Source organism: Pezoporus flaviventris, unplaced genomic scaffold (assembly GCF_033815535.1).
Source record: "Pezoporus flaviventris isolate CSIRO_AGI_PZ_B2104156 unplaced genomic scaffold, CSIRO_AGI_Pfla_v1 ptg000070l, whole genome shotgun sequence".
Lineage (NCBI taxonomy): Eukaryota > Metazoa > Chordata > Aves > Psittaciformes > Psittacidae > Pezoporus > Pezoporus flaviventris.
Window position 1 is genome coordinate 7,603,579 of NW_026892618.1, and position 23,132 is coordinate 7,626,710.

At 45.0% G+C, this 23,132-nt stretch overlaps 1 protein-coding gene across 7 annotated transcripts; it reads left to right on the top strand.

Annotated features, from left to right (window-relative positions):
• The first annotated feature begins 11,755 nt into the window (after positions 1–11,755).
• On the top strand, positions 11,756–19,426 carry LOC133278983 (killer cell lectin-like receptor subfamily G member 1). 7 transcript variants are annotated; one of them, XM_061472314.1, is made up of 8 exons: positions 11,756–11,863; positions 12,206–12,284; positions 14,123–14,197; positions 14,755–14,953; positions 16,296–16,394; positions 17,319–17,470; positions 17,887–17,990; positions 19,290–19,426. In XM_061472314.1, the coding sequence occupies exons 3-8, from the start codon at positions 14,147–14,149 to the stop codon at positions 19,399–19,401; spliced, it is 717 nt and encodes a 238-aa protein (XP_061328298.1). In that variant the 5' UTR covers positions 11,756–11,863; positions 12,206–12,284; positions 14,123–14,146; the 3' UTR covers positions 19,402–19,426. The 7 variants fall into 7 exon arrangements, with proteins under 7 accessions (XP_061328298.1, XP_061328301.1, XP_061328297.1 ...); XM_061472313.1 differs by lacking the exon at positions 11,756–11,863 and adding an exon at positions 11,881–12,110; XM_061472316.1 differs by lacking the exon at positions 11,756–11,863 and adding an exon at positions 11,883–12,110 and having other exon boundaries at positions 14,711–14,953.
• Positions 19,427–23,132: the final 3,706 nt, after the last annotated feature.

The following is a 23,132-nucleotide window of genomic DNA, read 5'->3' on the forward strand; positions in this document are numbered from 1 at the left end:
TAAACTGCTGTAAGAATTGAGATATTCCTGTTTCTCTTTCTGGGTTATCCCACACGTATACTGATTCGGTGGAGTCTTTTATAACCAACCCTTTAGGTCATTGGTAGGTTTCTACTCAGTGTGTAAAACTGATAATTCATAGGCAAAACATTTCTAGTTTGGTGATGGTCATAAAAATGTTTGAGTCTTTTGTGGCTTAGAGCTTGCTACCAGTGATTTTTCCCAGACGTTAATGAACGCTGTTTTGGTTTTCTTATTGCGAACTCATTTGGATTATAATAATTTATCTCAAATCCACCCCCTGCAGGATGCTGTATTTCCCTTTGTGGGTGTGGGGGTGTAGGGATGTCCCATTTTGTCCTTGGAAGCTTATTTTAATTTCTCTTTGTCTTGCGGTTCTCCCCTACAGATCTTGTTCCCAAGAGTCTCATAGGAGTATGCAGCAAGCCAGCCTGAGCTGCCATCACTGACTTTTAGCAACAGTGTCTTGAGTACTATACCAAAACTTTTCTTCATTTAATATCACACAGAAAAATACAGTAACTCTTATTTTGCACGACATCAGCAATCCTGTGAGTGTAATGGAGTTATTAAATATCCAGCAAAATAGCTGGATTTCATAGAGCTCTTTGGTAATCCAAGGGTTTGTGTACAAAACATACCAGTAAGACAAAGGTGTCCAGGAAACATGCTTGGTATAGCCCATGATGGGACTTCTGCATATTAAAATAATCACATTTCTGCACTTTGTTCCAAAAGAAGTAGTGAAGGCAGAAGGCTTGAAGACCTTATCCTCTGGAGAGGTGGTTAAAATAAACACATCTGAGGCAGAGTTGTGCAGAAAAGCTTTAAAAGGTTAGCAGGGTAGCTGGAACTAGTATTTTTTAAATACTGGAGACAAAATGTGTGCTTGCCTTGTTCTGTGTGGCAGCGGCTTCTTTTGTTCAAAGGTTATAAAACCTGCTAGATACAGTTAATGGCTGGGGAGAAATAGCTGACTTTGGCCAATGTAGCCTTGTGAAACCAAGAGAAAAGATCATAGTCTTGTCTTTAAGATGTGCGCACAACATGAAAGGTGTGTGTGGCTATAGGTGACTTCAGATCCCTAATGGCAGCAGAGTTTGGAGTCTGACTCAGGACAGAGAGATATCAGGTAAAAAAAGAACACTTGGAAAACACTGCCAAGGTGTCATTAAATCATTTGAGACTGACAAGTACCTATTTTTTTCAGGCCAAGTGATAATACACTTGGAGAATGCTTCCTGAATACCTGTCATGTCTTATCCACAGTGGCTTTGCAGCCCATGTTAGAAGTGTTGGTACTCTAGTATGATCCTCTATTGCAAATTAGTCACCCTTCTTGATGGTCTAATGTTGGAATGGCATCTGACCTAGCCTTTGTTGCTGTAAATGATGGGATACACCTCAGTTATGAATCATTTGTTCTGAAAATCATTACTGAAATCTTGTTGTGCTGTATAGCTGCTTTTATAGCGTCTTTAAAACTGAGTTTGGTGGTTGCTGGTTTGTTGTAAGCACCCTGCCTTGTGGCTGAGCTTTATGTAAGCAGCCAGTAAGCAGCAGATGAAGAAATGCAGTGTGGAAAGCACAACCACGCTGTTTTCTCCTGAGTGCTTCTGTATGTTTAGACCGAATGTGATGTGGATGCAGTTGGCACGTGAAATACCATATCAGATAAAACAACAAGGACTTGAAGCACTGGATCTTAGTAAAGGTGATGTATCTGTAGAGCCTGCATCCCATAGGGTCTCCTTTAAAGCTGAAGCAAAAATTGCTGGCCTCCTAAGAGTGTCACAACTTACAGATCTTCCTTCTTACGTCTTGGGTTTGATAAATATTTCTTACCCAGCAAGAAATATTTCTTTTTCCTGTTCCTGTTAGAGGCCGTAGATTTAAAGATCATCCTGAAATTGTTTCTGAGCTCATAAGACTGGGGTGAGCTTGTGGATCATGAAGTGTGAGTGGTGATGCTTAGCCTTCACTGGCAAGTGAGTGGCTGGTTGTTATTTCAAACCTCTTCTTCCTTCTGCAGTTCTATGGAGAATGATGTTTTTTTTTGTTGTTTTGTGTTGTTGTTGTTCTGGTTTGGTTTGTTTCTTTGTTTTGGGGGGGGCGGGGGGTTTGGTTTTTTGTGTTTTTTTTTTTTTTGGTTGGTTGGTTGGTTGATTTAGGTGTCCTGTGTTAGAGATCTCTTTCTGTGCACTGAAAATGTCTCTATGGTGGTATTTACAACTGCTATCTTGTCAGATATGGAAGCATGCTTGGGGAGTGAGGCAGCTTCTTGTCTCTCCAGGTTCCAGGCAGCTGGCCAGCTTTCTGAGCACATCCTGCTTTATCACCCAGTACACTGTATTCACAGAAATTGCTCCTCTACAAATACCTCTGTTCAACCTTGAGTGTGAATTTCCATCCTGAAGTGTAAAAAAGGTTCAATAGGAAACATGTAATTTTGTCATATATGGATTAACTTGGTCAGTACAAACATCTCTTACAACCAAACCAACTCGCTTCACCCTCTCCTTCCATTCTTTGCCCTCTGCTTCACTTACAGTAACTACTGACTTTGAGAAACTTACAGCAGACCTATGTTGGAAGGAAGCAGTGTTTAGTAGTGCTAGGCTTGAGCCACAACACTACCAACAAGGCACATTATGAAATATTTATCATCCTGTTTAGACTAGAATGTAAATTGTTACACATGAGTCAATGAGTGATTTCTGTCCATACTAAATTTTAAGTTTTCCTTCTTGGAGCAGTTTTTAGTAGAAGATGTCAGCATCCAGGGTTTAAGAGCAAAAGAACTGTTAAAATAGAAAGTGAAGAGCACAGTTAGGACTAAAGAAGTTGAAGAGATATTGTGGCAGAGGAAGAAATTACTGTGTCTTCTTGCTGCAACAGGATGACCCTTGCCTACATCCAGTACCTTCCAAAGGTGCTGGATCTGCTTATCAGGAAGCTTGTTATTCCCATACTGCTGGTATGAAGATGGCAGCAGAAAACCAAGCCCTGTCATAAGACCCATGCTGCACCTTTCTTCCTGCTTGCTGCCAGGCACTGCAGATTTAATCCTTCCCCTATTTCTTCATTAATAACACAATGCATGTTTGCTATGTGGGATACATTCCCTGCTGGAATGACATCTACAGCCCTTCAGTGCAGTGCCCAGGGCAAATCTGGTACATCAAAATAGGACCTGGAAGAGCTTTCACTGTAGTAATGTCGAGGTAGTCTAGATAAGATGGTGTTGAATTTGTTAAAAAATCAGAGATTTTGAGCAGAGTTGCCTGGTTTAAGATTGTAGAGCAGTACCTGCAATGGAATTGTTCTTCGTGCTGAACTTAAACCAGGACATTATATGGCAAATGCTCTCTCTCACTTGCTAAATAGTTGGCTTCTTCATCTGTTTGTTCAAGCACCTGTTAGGATATTCTGTCTTCGGGACAACTTTTGCTGTGGTATGACTAAGTCCTCCAGGAGTATTCTAAGTAGGAAGAGGTGTTAGTGTGATTCATGTTAATTAAAACAACTTTTGTTTGCAAGAGCTGCTGAATGCAAACATGAGAATTATCTCTTCAGTGAGAGGAGCTGTATGTTTCTTCTGACTCAGGGCACATCCAGAGTTTTGTGGCTACAGTACAGCCTTGTGATTACTCAGTGATCTGTTTTACATGACAAAGGTAAGGAAAAAAAGTGTTTGAAAGAGCTCTCTTCTGTGAAAATCTGGGAACTAAGTCAGAAGAAATTAAATTAGAAAAATAATCCCCTTGCTGATAATTTATTTTTTTGCCAGGCACCACCCAGTAATTCCAATGTAGGTTATCTTGCTGCCTGTTACAGAGCCTGCTTTTCACTCCAGAGGTAAAGCTGCCAAGTTGCCTCACATTGCCCAAAGCACTTGCCTGCACTGGGATCTTGCCCTGTAACTGGGGTTCCTCGTAATGGTGCCAGGGAGGATTGCTGAAGGACAGGCACCCTGGAAGCAGGTCTGGGTTGTGGTTATAGATAATGATGTAACCAGTGTCCAAATTTGTCTTTTCAGCCATGGTTGGCTTCATTTTGGCAGAAGATGGGACCTGAAATGCAGTACTATTTGTTACAAGAAGGGGGTTGTGATACCTGGTGCTTGCTTCCTATTCATGCTTGTCATTCAGGTTGGCACAGCGTGAGCATGAATGTTGGGATACTCCAGATGGTCTGTGGCCTGTAGGCATCTGTTGGTTTGTGTATTGAAAATGCCTCTATGGTGGTATTTTGAAGTGAGATTGCTCAGTGCTCGTCTGGTACCTGACAGCAGCAAGATACATTGCTGATAGTCTTGTTGTTACATCCTACCTGCAAGGTAATTGTGGTGCATGTCCCCAGGTGTTCTTACCATGACTGTAGTCTTCTTGCAGCACCAGTTGCTCATCTCAGGCCTTTAATTATATCTTCCTTTTTCTTCTCCAGAGAGCAGGTCTAGGAAAATGTAAAGGATGAAAATAGTGAGAGGGTTATTTTGCTTCACTCAAGACTTGGAGTTCTGTGGTATGCTATCAAAGGTATGTTCTGTGACCAAGCAAGAATACATGACATTGTCATTTGTGTCCTGTGGACACAGGAACTCAAAATCTTAATGCTTATGTTAATAATAACCAGAGAATGCCTGTGGTTACTGCTGTTCATCACCAAAACCAACATGAGAGAAAGGAAAATTCTAAAACTAGAAAGAGAAAACCATGGGAAGACAGGCACAGAACTTCACATCAAGGTCAGTATTTACATGGCTTCTGCTAGCAGCTGTGTTGTGAACACAGTTCAAAAATCCATGATTTCCAGATGGTTTTCCATCCCATACATGTGCACGCAGCCTTGAAAACTCTTGCAGTTACTTGTAGATCATAATGATTCATGCAACATGCAATATGCAGATGTTAAAAACTGGAGGGTAGTTGTACAGAAGCTTCCCAGCAAGATTTTGGAATTGGTAACAATATCTCTGAGGCTTGAAGAAAGGAGGCATCATAATTCTGAGAACAACTGTGGTCAGAACAATGTTTATTCACTGCATTACACATCAGTATTTATTTAAGTTGCTGAATGCCAAAGGAGGTCCCTGTGTGATGATAGCTTAGCTCCCCTGCCCAGCCTGAAGCACAATGCATATAAGACAGGTAATGCAAACGAAGCACTCACCAGGTTTTTTAACTTACATATATAAAAACACTAAAATGACTTTAAAGGGCAAGGGCAGCCACATTTGGGTCCTGGCTGTTAATCCATAACCATTGTTTCAAAAACAATGAAGAAAACCTAGGTGCTGGGTGTCCCAGCACAGGAGCCAACTCTAGGAACTGGTCACTCTCCTCCTCCTCTGTTCCAGCTCGGCTCTGAACCTGGCAAAATTTGTGTTTCAAGTTCTATTTTAACAGAGATAAAAATTTCTTAGAGAAGTTTCACAGCCAGCTTCAAGGTTCAGAGCTGGCTGCATCAAATCACACTAGAAGTTTAGGACTTCTCTCAAAAATGCACATTTCTTTATCAATGTGAACAGCCATAACGACAACCTGTTTATAAGGGGGAAAATAATAAACAGAAGAAGATGCCTGCTGAAATACCAACAGAGACAATGCCTGCCAGCCTGGGAACAAGGCCTGGAAACAAGAAGCATCCTTGAGAAGCACAGCTGGCACCTTTGAAGTGCAGGTGGGCAGTGAGGGACCGAGACAGCCTGAGATACTGTCAACAAGTGCAACAGCAACAAGGGGTTGTAACAGAAACTTATCATCTGGAAAGGTGAAAAATAGTCTGGCAAAAGGGGAAAACATCCTGGGAAAGTGAGATTTGGTAACTGCCAGTGGCTGCTCTAGCTGTAAGAACAGGGAAGCAGTCTGGAAAAACAAAAACTCTTTTGAGAGAACAGAAAACATCCTCATCTGTGAGCTGTTCCAAGTGAAAAATAGGAACTAGCTGCCTCTATTGACTGCTCCCGGTGGTTGTGTCCTGTGCCCATGTATGTCTCTGTGATACAAAACTGAGTTATTCTTGACCCAAACTGGAGCCCCTGCAGGCTTCCCATGGTGCATGTACTCCTCCTTGTCCTGAGCAGGCCGACCTCCCTGCACAAGCTTTTCTATGTGACCTCCTGACAAGTTACTGGGCCACAGCCAGGGATGCCTCGTTGGCTCCCATTTGTGCCATGGATCATCTCTAAAGTGAGCCTCTGTTACTTTATTTGCCCCACTTGTGGGATTGGTTTGATTTGGTCCCACTTGTGAGATGCATTTGGCCTCCCATGTGTGGGATTGGTTTGCTGAGCTTGGTAGTGGTAATACGATGAACATGCCTTTTTATGCATATAAGTAATCTGCCATAAGAGTATATGCTGTTCTATTATCAATAAGTTTGCTTTACTAGTGATAAGTTTGTAGTAACCTGAAATAGAACCAGAATCACAGCATGATTTGGGTTGGAAGAGACCTTAAAGCTCATCCAGTTCCAACCCCTTGCCATGGGCAAGGACACCTTCCCCTAGACCAGGTTGCTCCAAGCCCTGTCCAGCCCATCCCTGAACACTGCCAGCGGTGGGGCAGCCACAGCTTCTCTGGTCACCCTGTGCCAAGGCCTCACCACCTTCACAGGGAAGAGCTTTTTTCTTACATCTGACTGTCCTGTAGTTCTGCAGCTCTTCCTTTTTACCATTTTAAAGTTGGGTTTATGTTTCCTACCTGGAAGAACCTCTTCGGACAACCTGCTCCAGTATTTTACCACCCTCATTGTAAAGAGTTTCTTCCTCGCATCCAGCCTGAATCTCCCCTCTTTTAGTTAAAAACCATCACCCCTCATCCTCGGTGCATGACAGTTTCAGAAAAAACAACACAGGATTTCACATTCATGAAAGTCTCTGTTCCTGTCTATAGCAATTCAGGTGAAAACTTCACTACCAGGCAGAGGTGTCTTGATTATTATTCATTCCAAGCATCACAATGGTATTTCTCCCTGTTTCTCCATGTCTCCTGCTGTCCCTTGCCCAACACACTTGCACACAGGTCCACCGGCTCAGGAAGTAACGTGGCTGCAGTCCTGAGTGGGGAAGGGACACCACAACAAGAAACCAAACAGCCGGTGCTATGGCTTTAAAAGATGTGACCCATATAATGTGGTTACAGATGACACCAATTTATTTAAAAAAGAAAAGAAAAGAAGTTGAAAGAGTGTCAGTTTAAATGTTAGGTGTTAAGCAGACAAGTAAAGGTAAGTGATGGGAGGTAAAAAGAGAGCCTTAGAAAGTAGAAATCACTGTGAAATACCAACAGGACTAGAGAAAACCCAAAACCTTCTCCTGCAACCCTCTGGCAGAATGCATATAGAAAAGAAATAACACCATCTTTCCAAACAGAGCTCTTAAGAGTAGGAAGCTGCAGTGCTGCAATGCACAGGGCAAGGCAGGCAGTGCATATGGTGCAACCCCAGCTGCCGCAGTGATGGAAGCTGGTGTCTGCAGCTGCATGTGCCCCTTCTGCACTCCCTGGGGATGCGCTTGGTACAGTGTGTAACTGTGCTGGGTGCCTGTGGCAGGCTGTGAGCTGTGGGGGGCTGCAGGGGATGGTCTCTGTGGGAAGAGACTAGAGGCTGCTTGCTCTGCCAACAGACCCACCGCAGGACACGGCTGAGCCCATCAGCCAGCCTAGCGGTGCCTCTGGGGGCATGTATTAAAGAAAGGGCAGGGATAAAAAGGGAGAGAAACAATAGAGGGAGCACCACCGCTATCAGGGAAAGGAGGAGGAAGGAGGAGGGCCTTTGTGGCTATGGCATTTGTCTTGCCAAGCAACCATCCGTGTGCTCAGCCCATCTTTCCTGCTATTTGCCAGACATCTGCTGGCTGGTGGGAAGTACTGAAAAAGCTTTTTGCTTTGCTTTTTTATCTAGCTATTTCTATCCGTGACACACACAGAGTCATGGATACCCTGAGTGCCACCACAGCACCTCTCCATCTGGTTCCTCTGCCCAGATCCCAGCCCCTTTAACCCACCCCACAGGCCCTCTACTCACCAATGAGTCCAGCTCACTGCTCACCAGCCACGGAGACACTCATCTCACAGGAACCCCACACTTACAGGACTCCCTCCAAACATCAGTAGGGACCCTGTGCCCACCTGATCCCCTGTCCAGCCCCAGGGCCTCCTACTCCCTGGCTAGTGCAGCTTGGAGCTTGCCATGGAATTGGAACTGCACACACACGGGCTGGGGAAAACACGAGCACTCTGCCCCCAGCACTGACACATGGACTGTGACCCCCAGTCCTGCTCCAGCTGCTGAGCCCCCCATCACTCCCTTGTCCTGGTGCCCCAGCAGCTGTGGCCAGGACACAGAGACCTGGTCCCGACCCAGGCACTGAGCTGAGTTCCTCACCCACCCCAGCGCCTGGCACCACACTGGGGTCCTTGATCCCTCTGGCTCCAGAGCTGGCTCCACATCCCCTTGCAGGGTGCCCTTGGGTGCTGGCACCTCATCCTCACAGCACTGGTACACACGGGACAGAGACTGAGCTAGCAGGGAGAGAGCAAAGAAAGGGTTTAATGAGGAGTCAGGAGCTACTGTGGTGATCAGGGCAGGCCTGGGTCAGACAAGGGCTTGCACACCATCAGCAACTGCTCACACGTGGCCCATCCACTCCTCTCCGTCACACCCCTTCCCCTAAATGTTCCTCAACAGGTTTTGCACAGCTGCACCTGGAACATCCCAAATCCTCCTCCTCCTTCCCCCCACTTTATCAGTTACAAAGCCTGGGGTGTCCCTCTCCAAAGCTGTGTCTGGATCTTCTTGTTGGCCCATTAAGTAGTGGCTGGAGACTTTCAGTCATTGCCATCTCTACTGCTCTTTTATGTGCAGCAGATCTGGGTCTCTGTCAATTATCCTCTTTTGCATTTCAAGAGTACTTCAGTGGGTGACTGTAATGAAGTGGATGCTCTCACCTTCCACATAGCTTTACAGAAGCAACTCAGTGTCAGCGTGAGCAGCAATAGTTTGAACAGTTTCCCATGACTAGTACTGCAAAATTCATTACTTGGCAACGCATGGGGCTGGGTTGGTAAGAAATGAATATTTTAATGTGGAAAGGCTGCAACAGAGCTCTTGCCACTGGAGAAATATTTCATTTCTTTTCACCGGGATCATTGTAACAAGAATGAAATCGATTAAATATTTGTAGCAGATTTAGCTTATGACCAGCCGTTCCTCTCTTTAGTATACCAATAGCGTCTTGCATGTACGTGGGTGCGCGGCAGCTCTCAGCTCTTCACCACAACCCGTTTTCAAGATGAGGTGAAGAGGCAGGAGCAGTACAGTACAGTGTGGAAACGTATACAATGAAAAGTGTGTATGCTGTTCTGATCAGATGAGTTTATTTGTTGTTAATTGTACTTCTGCATTTTCATGAGAGGTCTTGAGTGTGAGATAACCAAAACACAGCAGCAAACACCACCATCCCCATCCCTCCACTCCCACAGTAAACAAACACGCAAACCAGAGATGGATGTTTTGCATGTTTGGGCATGCTGCAAACCAGGCCTATCTGATGAGGCACACGAGAAATGGCACTATGACATATATATGGTGTTGTGGAAGAGAAGCACTCAGAGCTTTCTCACTGTCTTTTTGATTAACCATTGCATATGAGCTATTTAACAAAGCATTTTGTGAAGCCCATGCTTCCTGTCTGGTCAAAGCTGATGTCTTCAAAAGCACCATTTCCTGTGAGCTGGTGTCAGCTTTTCAAATTGTGGATTTACTGCGGTTTATTGTTAATGACAAGAAAGAGGAGCCAGATACAAGCTGAGCTCTCTGTAACCTAAGTTTTTAAACATTAGGTTTAAAGAATTCAGGAATGTGTACTTTCTGCACGTCTCCAGCTCCAAGATGGAGGACAGTGTTTAGTTTGATTTGTTACAGAATCACAGAATGGTTGGGTTCAAAGGGACCTTAAAGATCATCTAGTTCCAACCCCCCTGCCATATAATGTTGTAATGTTATGTTTTAATAAGTTTAATTGCTTAATTTCTTATACTGAATTATAAGAAAGGAGCCTTTTATTACATTTAATCCTGCATTCTGTATGGAAACTCGTTTGAGACATCTGTGTTTTAAAGGAGGAACATCCTGCCCTAGAATGTGCAGTCAGATGCAGCAGCACAACAAAGAACTCGGGGCACGGGGGCAGAATTTAGATCCAGCTTGCTGGGGAGTGTGGCAAGTCTGATGTCTGTGTCATAGATCTGCCCACAAGGAACCACAGACTTATAAAACAATGCTGAAGACCTTGGTCCAATCAGCATTAATCCTTTATGTGATTTCTGCTGTGTGCACAACTGATTTTGATCTTGTGAGTTATGGTGCATGGTATAATTGCTAGGAAGAACTGTACTAGCTTGTTTTGCCCCGGAGAGATGTTTTACATCACAGCTGCTCAAGCACTGTCTGGATGAGTTTGAAATATCAAAAGCCACAGACTCTAAAGCTTTTCTGTGAAAATGGGTCAGCAGCATCCTGCAGCTCACTCCTGCAGAGCTGGCCCTGAAGCTGCCAGCTCCTTGAACCACACACCCCACAAACTGGGGTGAGGGAGGAGAAGGAGGTCTTTGGATGTGGAGGCCTTTAGACCTTATCAACAGCACAAGACAGAGCAACCTGAAGTCTGTTTTAACTTCCTAAGCCCAAGGAGTCCCTTCCAGGAGCAAAGGATTTATTGTACTGCAAGGCAGGGTAGAGCCTACCTGCCTCTCCAAAACCACTTGTAGGGGAATCAGCTGTAACATTCAGCCTCCATCTTCTTCTGTCATACTGAAATTTCACTACTTGTCACAGAGTCACAGAATAGTGGAGATTGGGAGGCAGCTCTGGTGACCATCAGTGCCCTGCTCAAAGTAGGGTCAACTCATGAACATGAGCCATCAGTGTGCACTCACAGCCCAGAAATCCAACCATATCCCGGGCTGCATCAAAAGGAGCGTGACCAGCAGGTCGAAGGAGGTTATTCTGCCCCTCTACTCTGCTCTCGTGAGACCTCACCTGGAGTATTGTGTGCAGTTCTGGTGTCCTCAACATAAAAAGGACATGGAACTGTTGGAACAAGTCCAGAGAAGGGCCACGAGGATGATCAGGGGACTGGAGCACCTCCCGTATGAAGACAGGCTGAGGAAGTTGGGGTTGTTCAGCCTGGAGAAGAGAAGGCTGCGTGGAGACCTCATAGCAGCCTTCCAGTATCTGAAGGGGGCCTAAAAGGATGCGGGAGAGGAACTCTTCGTCAGGGACTATAGTGATAGGAGAAGGGGTAAAGGGTTAAAACTTAAACAGGGGAAGTTTAGATTGGATATAAGGAAGAAATTCTTTACTGTGAGGGTGGTGAGGTACTGGAATGGGTTGCCCAGGGAGGTTGTGAATGCACCATCCCTGGCGGTTTTCAAGTCCAGGCTGGATGGAGCTTTGGGTGATAGGGTTTATTGTGAGGTGTCCCTGCCCATGGCAGTGGGGCTGGAACTAGATGATCTTAAGGTCCTTTCTAACACTAACTATTCTACGATTCTATGATTAACTACAGCAAGCTACCAAGGACATTGTCCAGTTGGCCTTTGAATATCTACCAAAGAGAGAGGCTTTACCACCTCTGGGAAACCTGTTCCAGTTTTTGACCACATTCACTGTACATTTAAAAAAAAAACGGAAAAATAAGGGAAAAAAAAAGAAAAGACAAGGTCCCCCTGAACCTTTTCTTCACCAGGCTAAACAGTCCCAGTGCTCACAGCCTCTCCTTGTATAAAAGATGCTTCAGTTCCTTAATCATCTTATTGGCTCTTTCCTACTTGCTCCAGTAAATCCACATGCTTCTTGTGCAGGGGAGCCCAAACTGGATACACATCCTGACCAGTGCAGAGTAGAGGGGAAGGATCACTTCCCTTGGCCTACTGGCAGCTTTCTGCTTAGTGCAACCTAGGAGGCTGTTGGCCACCTTTGCCATGAGGGCGTGAGGGCACGTTGCTGCCTCATGTTCAATTTGTCATTTGCCAGGAATTCCCAGATCCTTTTCTGCAAAGCTGCTTCCCAGACACCTGACCCCGGTGTGTGCTGATTTCTCACTATGTGCAGGAGCTTGCATTTGCCTTTACTGAACGTCATGAGGTTTCTTTCTGGTCATTTCTCCAACCGTGTCCAGGTCTCTCTGAATGCTGGGACAACCACCTGGTGTATCAGTCATTCCTCTCAGTTTTGTACCATCTGAGAACTTACTGAGGGTAAGAGAACTTACTCTGCTCTATTGTGAAGGTCACAGGTCACCGGCACACTACTGCATCTAGTGTTGAGCCCTGTGGCACATCTGGTCACTAGCCTGCAGCTGGACTGCATGACACTGGTCACAACCCTCTGGACCCAGCCTTATAACAAGTTTTCAGTCTGTCTCACTATCTACTTATCCAGCTCGATAGTTCATCAGTACTTGTCTGTGAGGATGTTGCAGGAGACAATGTCAAAATAACATCCACAGGTCTCCATGGGGTGAGTCACCTCACTGTAGAAGGTTATGAGGTCAGTCAGGCATGTCTTCCCCTTTGCAAATCTGTGCTGACAAGGTGATTGCCCTTCCTTGGTAGGGGGATTGGACTAGATGATCTCCAGAGGTCCCTTCCAATCCAAACCATTCCGTGATTCAGTGATTCTTATTCTTCGTGTGTCTGGATATGGTTTCTAGGATGAGTTGCTCTATTAGCTTTCCTGGGGCTGATGTCAGTCTGACTGGCCTGTAGTTCCCTGGATCCTTCTTCTTGAAGACAGGAGTCATCTCCTGTCTTCGCCTTCAGGGACCTTTCCTGATTACCATGACCTTTTAAAGGTTGTTGAGAGTGGTCTTGCAATGAAGCCAGCTCCCCCAGCACTCGTGGTATGTCCCATCAGGGCCCATGAACTTGTGTATGTGCATTTAATTTCAATGCTCCCTAACATGATAGCTCCTCCACCAAAGTTAAGTCTGCTTTGCACTGGACTTCCTCATAGTTTTCATGGACCTGAGATTGCTGAAGGCAAGTCACCTTAGCAAAGACTAAGACAAAGGAAGCACTGAGTCACAGAGCGTATCACCCTTTTCTACGTCTTTGTGATCAGCTACACTGCAGGATCACGTTTTTCGCTAGGTATTTTTTTGCTTCCGGATGTACCCAATTAAACCTTTCTTGTGGCCTGGCACACCAGATTCCAATCCAGGCAGGCTTTGGCTTTCCTAGCCCCATCCCTGCAAGCTAAGGGATTCATGCGGGCCCACTGTCACCATTTGTAACCTGCTCATTGGGTGGGCCATTCTTGAGTTCAAAGGAACTGACACTTGAAAACTATCCAGCTATCCTGAACCTCTTCTCTCTAGGACTGTTTGCCATGGGATACCTGAAAGCAGATTCTTAAGCAGCCCGAAGCTTGCCTTCTTCAAGTCCTGGGTTGTGATTCTGCTTTTTGCAGGGTTTCCCTTCTTTTCAGGATCCTGAACTCCAGCATCTTAGGTTACTGCAGCCACACCTTCCCCCAACCTTTCGTCCCCAACCAGTTCTTGTTCATGTCCTTAAAAATAAAGGGAGTAAGAAGAAAAAGAAGGGAAAGGATATGAAGAAAAGGGATGGAAAATAATATTATGTTTCAAAAGTAAACAGATATATATTCCTGGTAGCCTATAAAGTAAAAATGATTATGAAATGTTAATAAAATTATGTTTCCAGATTTTGACTAAACCTCAGAATTAGCAAAATGATTGAATTGTGAAATCCTCTTCTGTTCTGAAAGTACTATTATTTGTTTTCCGTTTGAAGACTGGCAGTACAAGCCTATGCTTTTAATAATGGAGTCCACAGATACAGCTTGTTCAATGTATTCTGTTGCTCAGTGAATGTAACATTGCAATTAGCTCAAACAGAGTTTGGTGCAACCATGGCAGGAACACGTTTTTTTTCACTATAACTCTGAAGAAGTAGAGCTCTGTGCTGCAATAAAAGGACACAAGTTTCCTGTGTGGGTCACCAAGATACTCATTTCCCATCTCTCGGTTGCCCTGTTTCAGTCTGACAGTAACAATCAATTTGTCATCCTGCAGAGTCGTATATGGAGATGAGGACAGATGCACCACCTGTTCTGCTATCACATTTCAGCTTCCTCCTGTGGAAATAAGGTAAATCCCCTCAATTTTCTTGTCAAAATTCTCACAGGATTTTTGTTTTTCAATCAACATGTCATTGGTATAGGTCAAATGCATCTGTATTGCTTTTATTGATGGTGCTTGCAGTGAAAGAGAGAAATCCATGCTGCAAATTGTCCCACTAGAATTACCCATGTCTGTCTATTTGCTACATAAGGAAATACAATTCCTTGCCTTTGTCATTTTGGTCAAGCTTAAGTTGCTTACTTATATTAGTTGATGTGGAGAATGCTAGGTAACTTCACCTCTCTGTGAAAGTAAGATCCCCTGTCTAACACTGGCCTACCTAGCATTCATCATAGGAGCAGTTTAATCATAAATGATAGAGCTCTTTGAGAGCTACTGTCATTGCTTAAATGACTTTGTACTCCAGAAGGCTGATTTGAACTACATTGTATTTAAGATCCCTTTCAACCCTAGCCGTTCTATGATTCTGTTATTTGTTCCATGTATTACTCTGCTACTAATAATATATGCTATCATTAGAAATGACTCTGAACTGCTGGAAGGAAAGCTCTTTTGACGTTCAGGAAAATTCAGATCCAGACCTGGACTTTGTACCTAGTTGGACTTCTAAATGCCAAGTAAAGCAAAGTAAAAAAAAGCAACACTTAAAAGCACATGACAGGAATAAAGAGGAACACATCTATCTGAATGTGAAACACAGCCCTTCTTCCAAGAAACAGATGATGAGAAGACAAAGAACAGAGGAGAACATCACAAACAAAGGTAAAGTCTGTTAATGGGAAAGATGTATGCATTACTGAGTAAACAGTCTAACAGATTTCATGTCTGAAGGGGGCCTACACAGATGCCAGAGAGGGACTCTTCATCAGGGACTGTAGCAATAGGACAAGGGGTGATGGGTTTAAACTGAAACAGGGTAGTTCATGTTAGATATAAGGAAGAAGTTCTTTACTGTGAGAGTGGTGAGGCACTGGAACAGACTGCCCAAAGAAATGGTAAATTCTCCATCCCTGGCTGTGTTCAAGGCCACGTTGGACAGAGCCTTGGTTAACATGGTCTAGTGTAAGACATCCCTACTCATGGCAGGGGGGGTTGGAACTAGATGATCTTGAGGTCCTTTCCAACCCTAAACATTCTAGGATTCTATGAATTAATTATTTGCATTTGTATGCTAATAGATTTTCTTTTCTAGCCTGCTATTTGTAGTTGAGAAGGATAGAGAGCTCGAGGCAGGTTAAAGTTGGAGACTTGCAGCTCCAACAGAGTTAAGTGATGTGCGATCTAATAATTTCTGTTGATGCTGTATCAAAAAAGTCACTGTAGTTGGACTTCTCTTCAGACATAATCCTGAGTTGTCACTGATCAATAAGCCCCTACAATGGGAGAAGGGAAGTATACAAGTGCCATTTAAGCATGAAGTATGCAGTATTGAACGTGGCTGCCAGAAAGAAAGCTGAACTTAACATTAAGGGTACCACAGAGGTACCTTGGTTTTAGATCAACAGTTGTACCATTTGAGTGATCAGCTGGTGTAAATTTGTGTAAATTTGAGTTGATTAAAAGAGTGTGGATGTCTTCCTCAGTTAGCCAGACCAGCATGGGGGTGTGTCTGTGTACGCGACAGTCTAACATAGAGTACAACCACTGAACAACTGACAAAAAAAGCTTTGAAGACAGCAACAGGCTTGAGCTGCTTAAACCCCATATTCCTTGCTGGTGGAACCCAGCGTTGCGATGGTGAGCAAATCGTAGAGCCTGGCAAAGAGAATCATATTTTCTTGTGATTCAGCTGTGTATCGAAATGCTATATTCTGCTAAATGTAATTTGCACTTATGTGTTGCTTTCAACACATAGCTGTATCACCCTGCTAAATCAGAACCTCATGCAACTTCACATTTCTTTAGCAAAAATAAACTGATATTAAATATTGAATTATCCATGTGTGGAGTATCGAAAGGAACTAGTCAGATAGTATTGCACTCTGACATGAGTGCAGGGTGAAGTAAACAGACACTGTAGTTTCACATATATTGTATTTCTAGAGCTGATCCCATTCAGAAAACCTCACCTTTATCATATTTATGCTCTTTTTCTTCCTGTTAGATTTTCCTGGTTTATGCACCAGCTGCCATATTACTGCAGTGATTCTAGGGATCCTCATCTTGGTGTCGCTGGGAACAGCACTGGGTTTTATTATCAAGGGTAAATAAATACCTGACATTGAAAATATTTTATTTGAAGTTAAAGCTTTGTCAGGAAGCAAAACAGAGCTTTTGATATCTGCTCAGGGCTCCAAGAAGAGCATGGAAGTATCATTTCTCTGTTAAAAAAGACTTGATTCTGTTTTCTGAGGTTTTTATTGTTTGGCTCAGTTAGACCTGTCCTCAGCAGGATCAAGAAAGTAAGGCATAGATAATATCAAAGATGCCTTTGAGAGGGGCAACTGGGTAGACTTCAGTGTGTAGCAAGCACACTTTGTTGGGTGCTCAACCACTCATGACCACATCCTGATGAATGCAGCTCTAGACCAGAGGACACAACCAAAAAGCCCATTTTTTTCACGTGTATCTGCAGATCAGTGCTGTACAGTGAGAGAATGAACCCTGAGGTGTTCAGTGGCCACCCATGGGCCAGTGGCACTAGCTGCTCTCCTGTCAGGAAGGAAAAGGAGGGTGTTTCAAACTGTAAGACCTCCATGACTAGCAGCTGTTACAAAATGATTCCTGGTCCTAGCAGCAGCCAGAGCTTTGTGGTGGGGGCTGTATGGAAGTGGGGGATCCTGCCATTGGACAGAAGGAAACATGGGCCAAAGATGAAGTTTATATGGGGAAGACAATGAAAAGGGGAGGGGAAACTAAAAGAGCAAAAACACTAGAAAGGAAAAGGAAGGCCCTAAGAGACCCCTCCATAACCTCACCCCTATTCCCATCTGGTAAATGGATGATTTTCACAGAGCCCTCCAGAGGCTGTGTGCAGTTAATGACATGGTCTTTGCCAGTCTCAGAACAGCTCCAGCGATGGCATTACTATAATGCTGGACAGTCATTTTCTAGGGAGGGTGCGTGCGAGAAATGTGCTTGCAATGGAGCAGGCTCTGTGAACGAGAGCTGTATGATTGTTTTGCAGGCTATCCATGCCCAAGCTGCCCTGAGCAGTGGGTCGCCTACAGAGGGAGCTGCTACTCCTTCTCCAAGCAGAAGAAGGACTGGAATTCCAGCCGGCAGTCCTGCGGGGCACAGGGAGCTCATCTCCTGGTCATCAGTGATACCAGCGAAATGGTGGGTGCCTTTGCGGTGGCCAGGACTGAGGGCCTTTGCCATACAGGATAACAGTATTACAGGGGAGCACGTCGAAGGCACTGTACTGTCCAGCTCTTCCCCCCTGTGAGCAAGGGAAAGAGTTAAAGGCCTTTGCAAGAGGTCCTTGCTTCTCTCTGCCTGCCTTTGCTGAGCTTGTCATGGGCTCAGCCCTCAGACCCATGGCTGGGGGAGCTGCATGGCACTCTGAAATGCTGCCTCTCACAAAGTAGGTTCCTACAGTAAGGAACTGGAATGGTGTGGGTGCCCAAAGGATGTTGAGAAATAGCTGCAAACCTCCCTCTTCCACACAGCGCCCCACTGTTTCCCCCCAGGGTCCAGGACTTGACTGGGTTTCTCTGAGACTACTGATCTCCCTGCTTCTCTGTCCCTCCTAGGACTTCTTCCAGATGATGCACACCGAATCCTACTGGATTGGTTTGCAGAATAGCACTGGTTATGACTGGGTCTGGGAAGATGGCTCAAAACTAAATGGCAAAAAGTGAGTATGGTATTTCCTCTGTATTTTTATGTAAAGTAAAGGGCTTGAGATCCTTCCCATGCCTTTAAACTTCTAAATGAGATGTTCCATCTGTAGTCTGTGGAAGTCTATCAGCAATGAATACAGCTTCTATGTTCAGAGTGGCTGCTGCCTCCAGCAGCTCCAGAACTAACAGGTTCTTCCTGTCCGGCTGCTGGAGCCCAGTCTGGTGCACCAGAGATGTGGGAGTCTCTATCCCAGGATGATGTGCACAGCTGCTACATTCCCGTTTGTAGGGTCACTCACTAGGAAATCTGAGCATGTGTCCCAGAGACACAAACACAGACACATGTGCAGGCAAAGGACTCTCACACAGCTGGCTACACACACTGCCACCAAACAAGGCACTGCCTTCAGCATGTAGCGCTAATAGGACTCACATAAAGCACAACCACAGGCAGATGAGCCCCCTTCCTCCTCTTTGGCTGCTCAGGATTGAAATCCATTAGTGAACACACACAAACAACACTCCCTAGGCTCCCAGGGCCTCCTAACCCCTGGCTAGTGCAGCTTGGAGCTGCCATGGAATTGGAACTGCACCCAGACAGTCCCCCTGCTCACACATGGCCTGTCCCCTCCTCTGTCACTTCCCTTCCCCTAAATGTTCCTCGACAGGTTTTGCACAGGCCCACCTGGAACATCCCAAATCATCCTCCTCTTCCCCCCTCTTTTATCAGTTATAAAGCCTGGGGTGTCCCTCTCCAAAGCTGTGCCTGGAGTTTCTTGATGGCCCATTAAATAGTAGCCAAACACTTCTAGTCTTTGCTGTTGCCTCTGTTACCTCTTTTGCACCAGATTTGTGTCTCTGTGGATTTCTGTTTGAGCATTAATTTCCCTTTGCATTGAAAAGGTTTTCTATTGGAAAATGGTAATGAAACAGAGGCTTTCATCTTCCACATGCCCATACAACACATTCAAACTGGAATACTTGCTACTTTCTGTCCCAAGGTCTCCAAACGCTTTAAGTGGAGCAGCAAGAATTTCCCCATGGGACGGGACTTTTCTCTCATTAGTGATGGGAAATGGAGAGCCCAAAATGACACAGACTACCTCTTAAGTCTCAGGGTGAGCTGTGGGCATAGCAAGCCCCACTGCCAGACCTCCCATGTTCCAGGATGGGTCTTTCCTGACAGAAGGTCATGAAGTCCAACTTCAGTGAGTCTCCTACTTCCAAAGATGTGCGAGGTTCTTCCCCCTGCCAAAGTGATGATCCCTCTCTAACGTCCTTCCGCTTGTGTGCTCTGCCCATGTCTCCCACAGTGTCCTGTTCAACAGCCCCGTGCAGAACTGTGGCGTTCTGCTGGATGGTGCCATTCGTGCTTCCAGCTGTGAAATCCTTGCCCCGTGGATCTGCGAGAAATCTCTTCAGTGACCTCAGTGGACCTTGTGTGAGGAAGTGTCCTTTGGAGAGTTGTGCTAAGGCTTGCTCCCTGTGAAAGTGTCTCAGGAAGCTTCTCAGAGAGAGAAGCTGTGCTCCTTGCTGCTGTTTGCACCTGGAGAAAACTGCAGCTTGGCTGCCAGTGTTACACAGCTGTGTAACTCACTGTGACGGAGTAAACCTGCTACCCTGCTGAGATGAAAATAAACATAGGTTGCTTCTAACAATTTCTTCAGTGGTTACTTTCTGTTTTCCTCCCTGATATGATTGTTTAGTGCATCAGGTGATTGATAAATAGGCAGAAAGGAAGCTGCTGGCAGGAACAGAGTCAGGAGGGCAGGGAGTGAAATATATTCTTTGCACTAGCACTGCAGAATAGCAGCGTCTCCTGTTGCAGAAAACAAGATACCACTACAGCTCTTAAACAGGTTCCTGCCCCAGATCTGCCTGAGGGATTGCTGACTGACACAATTACTTTTATCAGCAGCCAAATAAACATAGCTCCTTTGTCCTGAGGCCTACCGGTAAAGGTGCCCTCAGCCATGGTCAACATCTTCGTCGGTGACATGGACAGTGGGATTGAGGCACCCTCAGCAAGTCTGCCGACGACACCAAGCTGTGTGGTTTGGTTGACACGCTGGAGGGAAGGGATGCCATCCAGAAGCACCTTGACGTGCTTGAGAGGTGGCCAATGCCAACCTCATGAAGTTCCTCAAAACAGGGCTTTGCCCATACTGCAAGCAGGATGGTTTGAGACCAGGTCTGGGGAAGCAGCAAGGGCCAGTCCTCTGTAGTGAGTGGATGGCTTGCTGGGAGCTGAGAGAGTAACATGGCTGGCAGAGGTGATGGCCCATGTCCCTGGCCACCTCTTCTCTCTTTTGGTAACTGTAGGACAAGTTTCTGATTCATTGGAGGGAAGCTCCAGTTTTTCTCACCAAGCATGGTGGACGCTATGGCTTAGGTGATGCCTTGTCAGCTGCAGAAACAGGCTTTCTTTTTCTTCCTATGCAGAAAATGTGGGGAATAGAGACACCAGCACTGTGGCACACAATACAGATGTAAGGTAAGAATATAAAGCCAGTTTGTCCCAGAACTGTTTGATTGACTAACACAGATGTAGCCTAAGAAATCTTGCCTCATTTTTCACACAGGATTAGCATCTGTTTGGACTGTGCTCTGTGTTTCACAGACAGGGCTGTCAGCTCCCTCCAAGAGTTGAACATTAGTCAACATGCAAAGTTAATGTGCACAGGTTTAACCTGGGACTCCAGCCTAGTCCACAGAGATTTATTCTGAGATGATATCTTTGACATAGCGAGCACTCTGGATCACAGTACATCTTCTAATATTAATAGTGATGATTTCCACTGGAAGCATCATCAAGCAAATAAAGCATCCTGTTTGCTTGCATAGATCACCTTTCATCAAGGCATTTTTCCCGAAGGTTGATACACTTGACAAAATCAGGTACTGTGGAGAAGGATAAAGCTATTCTCCTTTACACTGTAATCCCAGGAGAGTCAAGTACCGGTTACAAAATTCCTAACAGTGAATCCTACTTAATCTTGTGGTTTTAGGTCCTGCACTGACATTACTAGATCCCACTGGGTGACTTTATAATCTCTGTTCCACCCTTTGGAGGTTCACAATGCCTACACCCTTCTTACATAAACAGTGGATACTTGAGTTGTTTGACTTGTTGAAACAAGAGTTTTTAATAGAAAATGCCTATGATAATCCTTGTCTCAAAGTGGAAAATCGGAATAGCTGCCAGGTTTCTGTCCCACACTGAGTTAGATTAGTTCATAGAATCATAGAATCATAGAATCCTAGAATGGTTTGGGTTGGAAAGGACTTTGAGATCATCTACTTCCAAACCCCCTGCTTCGGGCAGGGACATCCCATCCTGTTTCTTCTCCTGTACTTTTTAAGAGGCAGCACAAAACTTCCCAGAAAACACACTACTCCCAATTCACAGCCAGCGTATATACCTTTTCCTCTGTTATTTTATTATATAACTTAGCTTTCCACATTTCTGCTTTTGAAACTCCCACACTGTGTAGGGCTTACATCTTTCAGATCTCCAAACAAAAATCATGCTATTTGGAGACAGAAAATCATTTTCAAATTAAGCTTATAAATTATAGTTAATCACCTTCAGTATTTCCAGAAGTGGATGAGTCTATGAAAGTGTTGACCTAGTTCTAGCAGAAGATTCTCCCCCCCTTCCCCTTCAGAGACCTGATGTTACTTTGCTTTTTCTACTCTGTATCTAGCTGATCTAGGGTTGTTTTCTGCATCTCAAAGAACAGCTGCCTTAAGTAGGATGATCGTATCAATTTTAATATCAATCTCTGTAGATCACTTTGAGATCCTCTGAAAATGGAGGCTAGGCTTGCAGCGTGGTGAAACCTGCCCAGAACTATCACTCAGACAAAATGAAACCTGAACTGCTTTGCCAGCTTTTACACTTTGGATGACTTTGGTATGTACTGGGAAAAAACAGGAAAAGCACAAATAGCTGCTGCAAGGAAAGCGTGCCTAAAGCTCTGAACTATATCTGCCCTGTTCTAAAGGATTCGGGTATGCAACAGAAAGAAACAAGAAGCACAGAGGAAATCTTAACAACCTTATATCCTTGTAACATACTAGTGACCCCAGAGAAGGCCGTTAATTGGCTTAACAAATGGAGAAAGCTAAAGCAGCCTGGGCTGACCTGAAAATGAGACAATCTGTGACTTACTGGCCATGTCAGTTAGGCAGCAATTAAGAGTGAAAACAAGTGTCACTGAGGGAAAGAACCGCTTCCCCAGATGTACAGCATCATAAAGAAGGCTATGCTCGAGCTGGAACTGCTATATGTACAAGCTGGGCAACCAGACAGGTCTTGGACACTTTTACCATCTGGAGTAAACGTACTTGTCATGGCCAAAGCAGTCACCATTTGGGGCATTTTATTGCCAAATTGTGACAACTTTGGATTACCAACTCAGATATTGAGAGGAAAAAAAAAGTATACAATTAAAAAAGCATTTAGGGAAACACCTTTCCTCTTCTTTCCCTCAACTCATCTTCAGTAAGCTGTCAGAAACGAATTTTTGGCCACAACAAATGCCAAAGAAAGTGGTACTGAAATGGGGAACGATGAAGGAACCCAGTAGTGTAACCAGAGCTCCCTCCTCCTCCCTGCTCAGGTCCAACAGCAGCTCACTGCCCTCCTGTTGCTCCCAGCCTGCAGCCTCTTACACCATTCGTGGACTCTCAGCCCAGGACAGACTCAAGGGCCACTCACCATGGCTGTGTGCTTGCAGAGAAGTCACCAGGTCTTTAAACACCCTCTCCAACATGGTGGGTTATGAGGGTCATGTACCCACAATACAGCATAAGACAGCAGCAGAGAACTGGCCGGTATGGTATTATGACCCACCAGACCAATGCCCAGCACCATGATTTTGGACCTTCCCAGCCACTCATACACCGCTTCAGCTGATATTCCAAGCACACAAGGTTTCCATAAGCCATACCTGTTCCTCTCCAGGAAGTCACAGCTCGGAACCCAGGGATATTTAACTCATCAACTGCCCTTAAATGAAGAGACCTGTAACCCTGCTCCAGCCCGTGCAACCGCTTCAAGGTCCCGGGTCACCCAATGGCCCTTCAGTACCAGCCCCCTTGCAGCAGAGCCGCTGGAGGCAGGGGCAACTGTGCAGGCAGAGGTGCAGGTA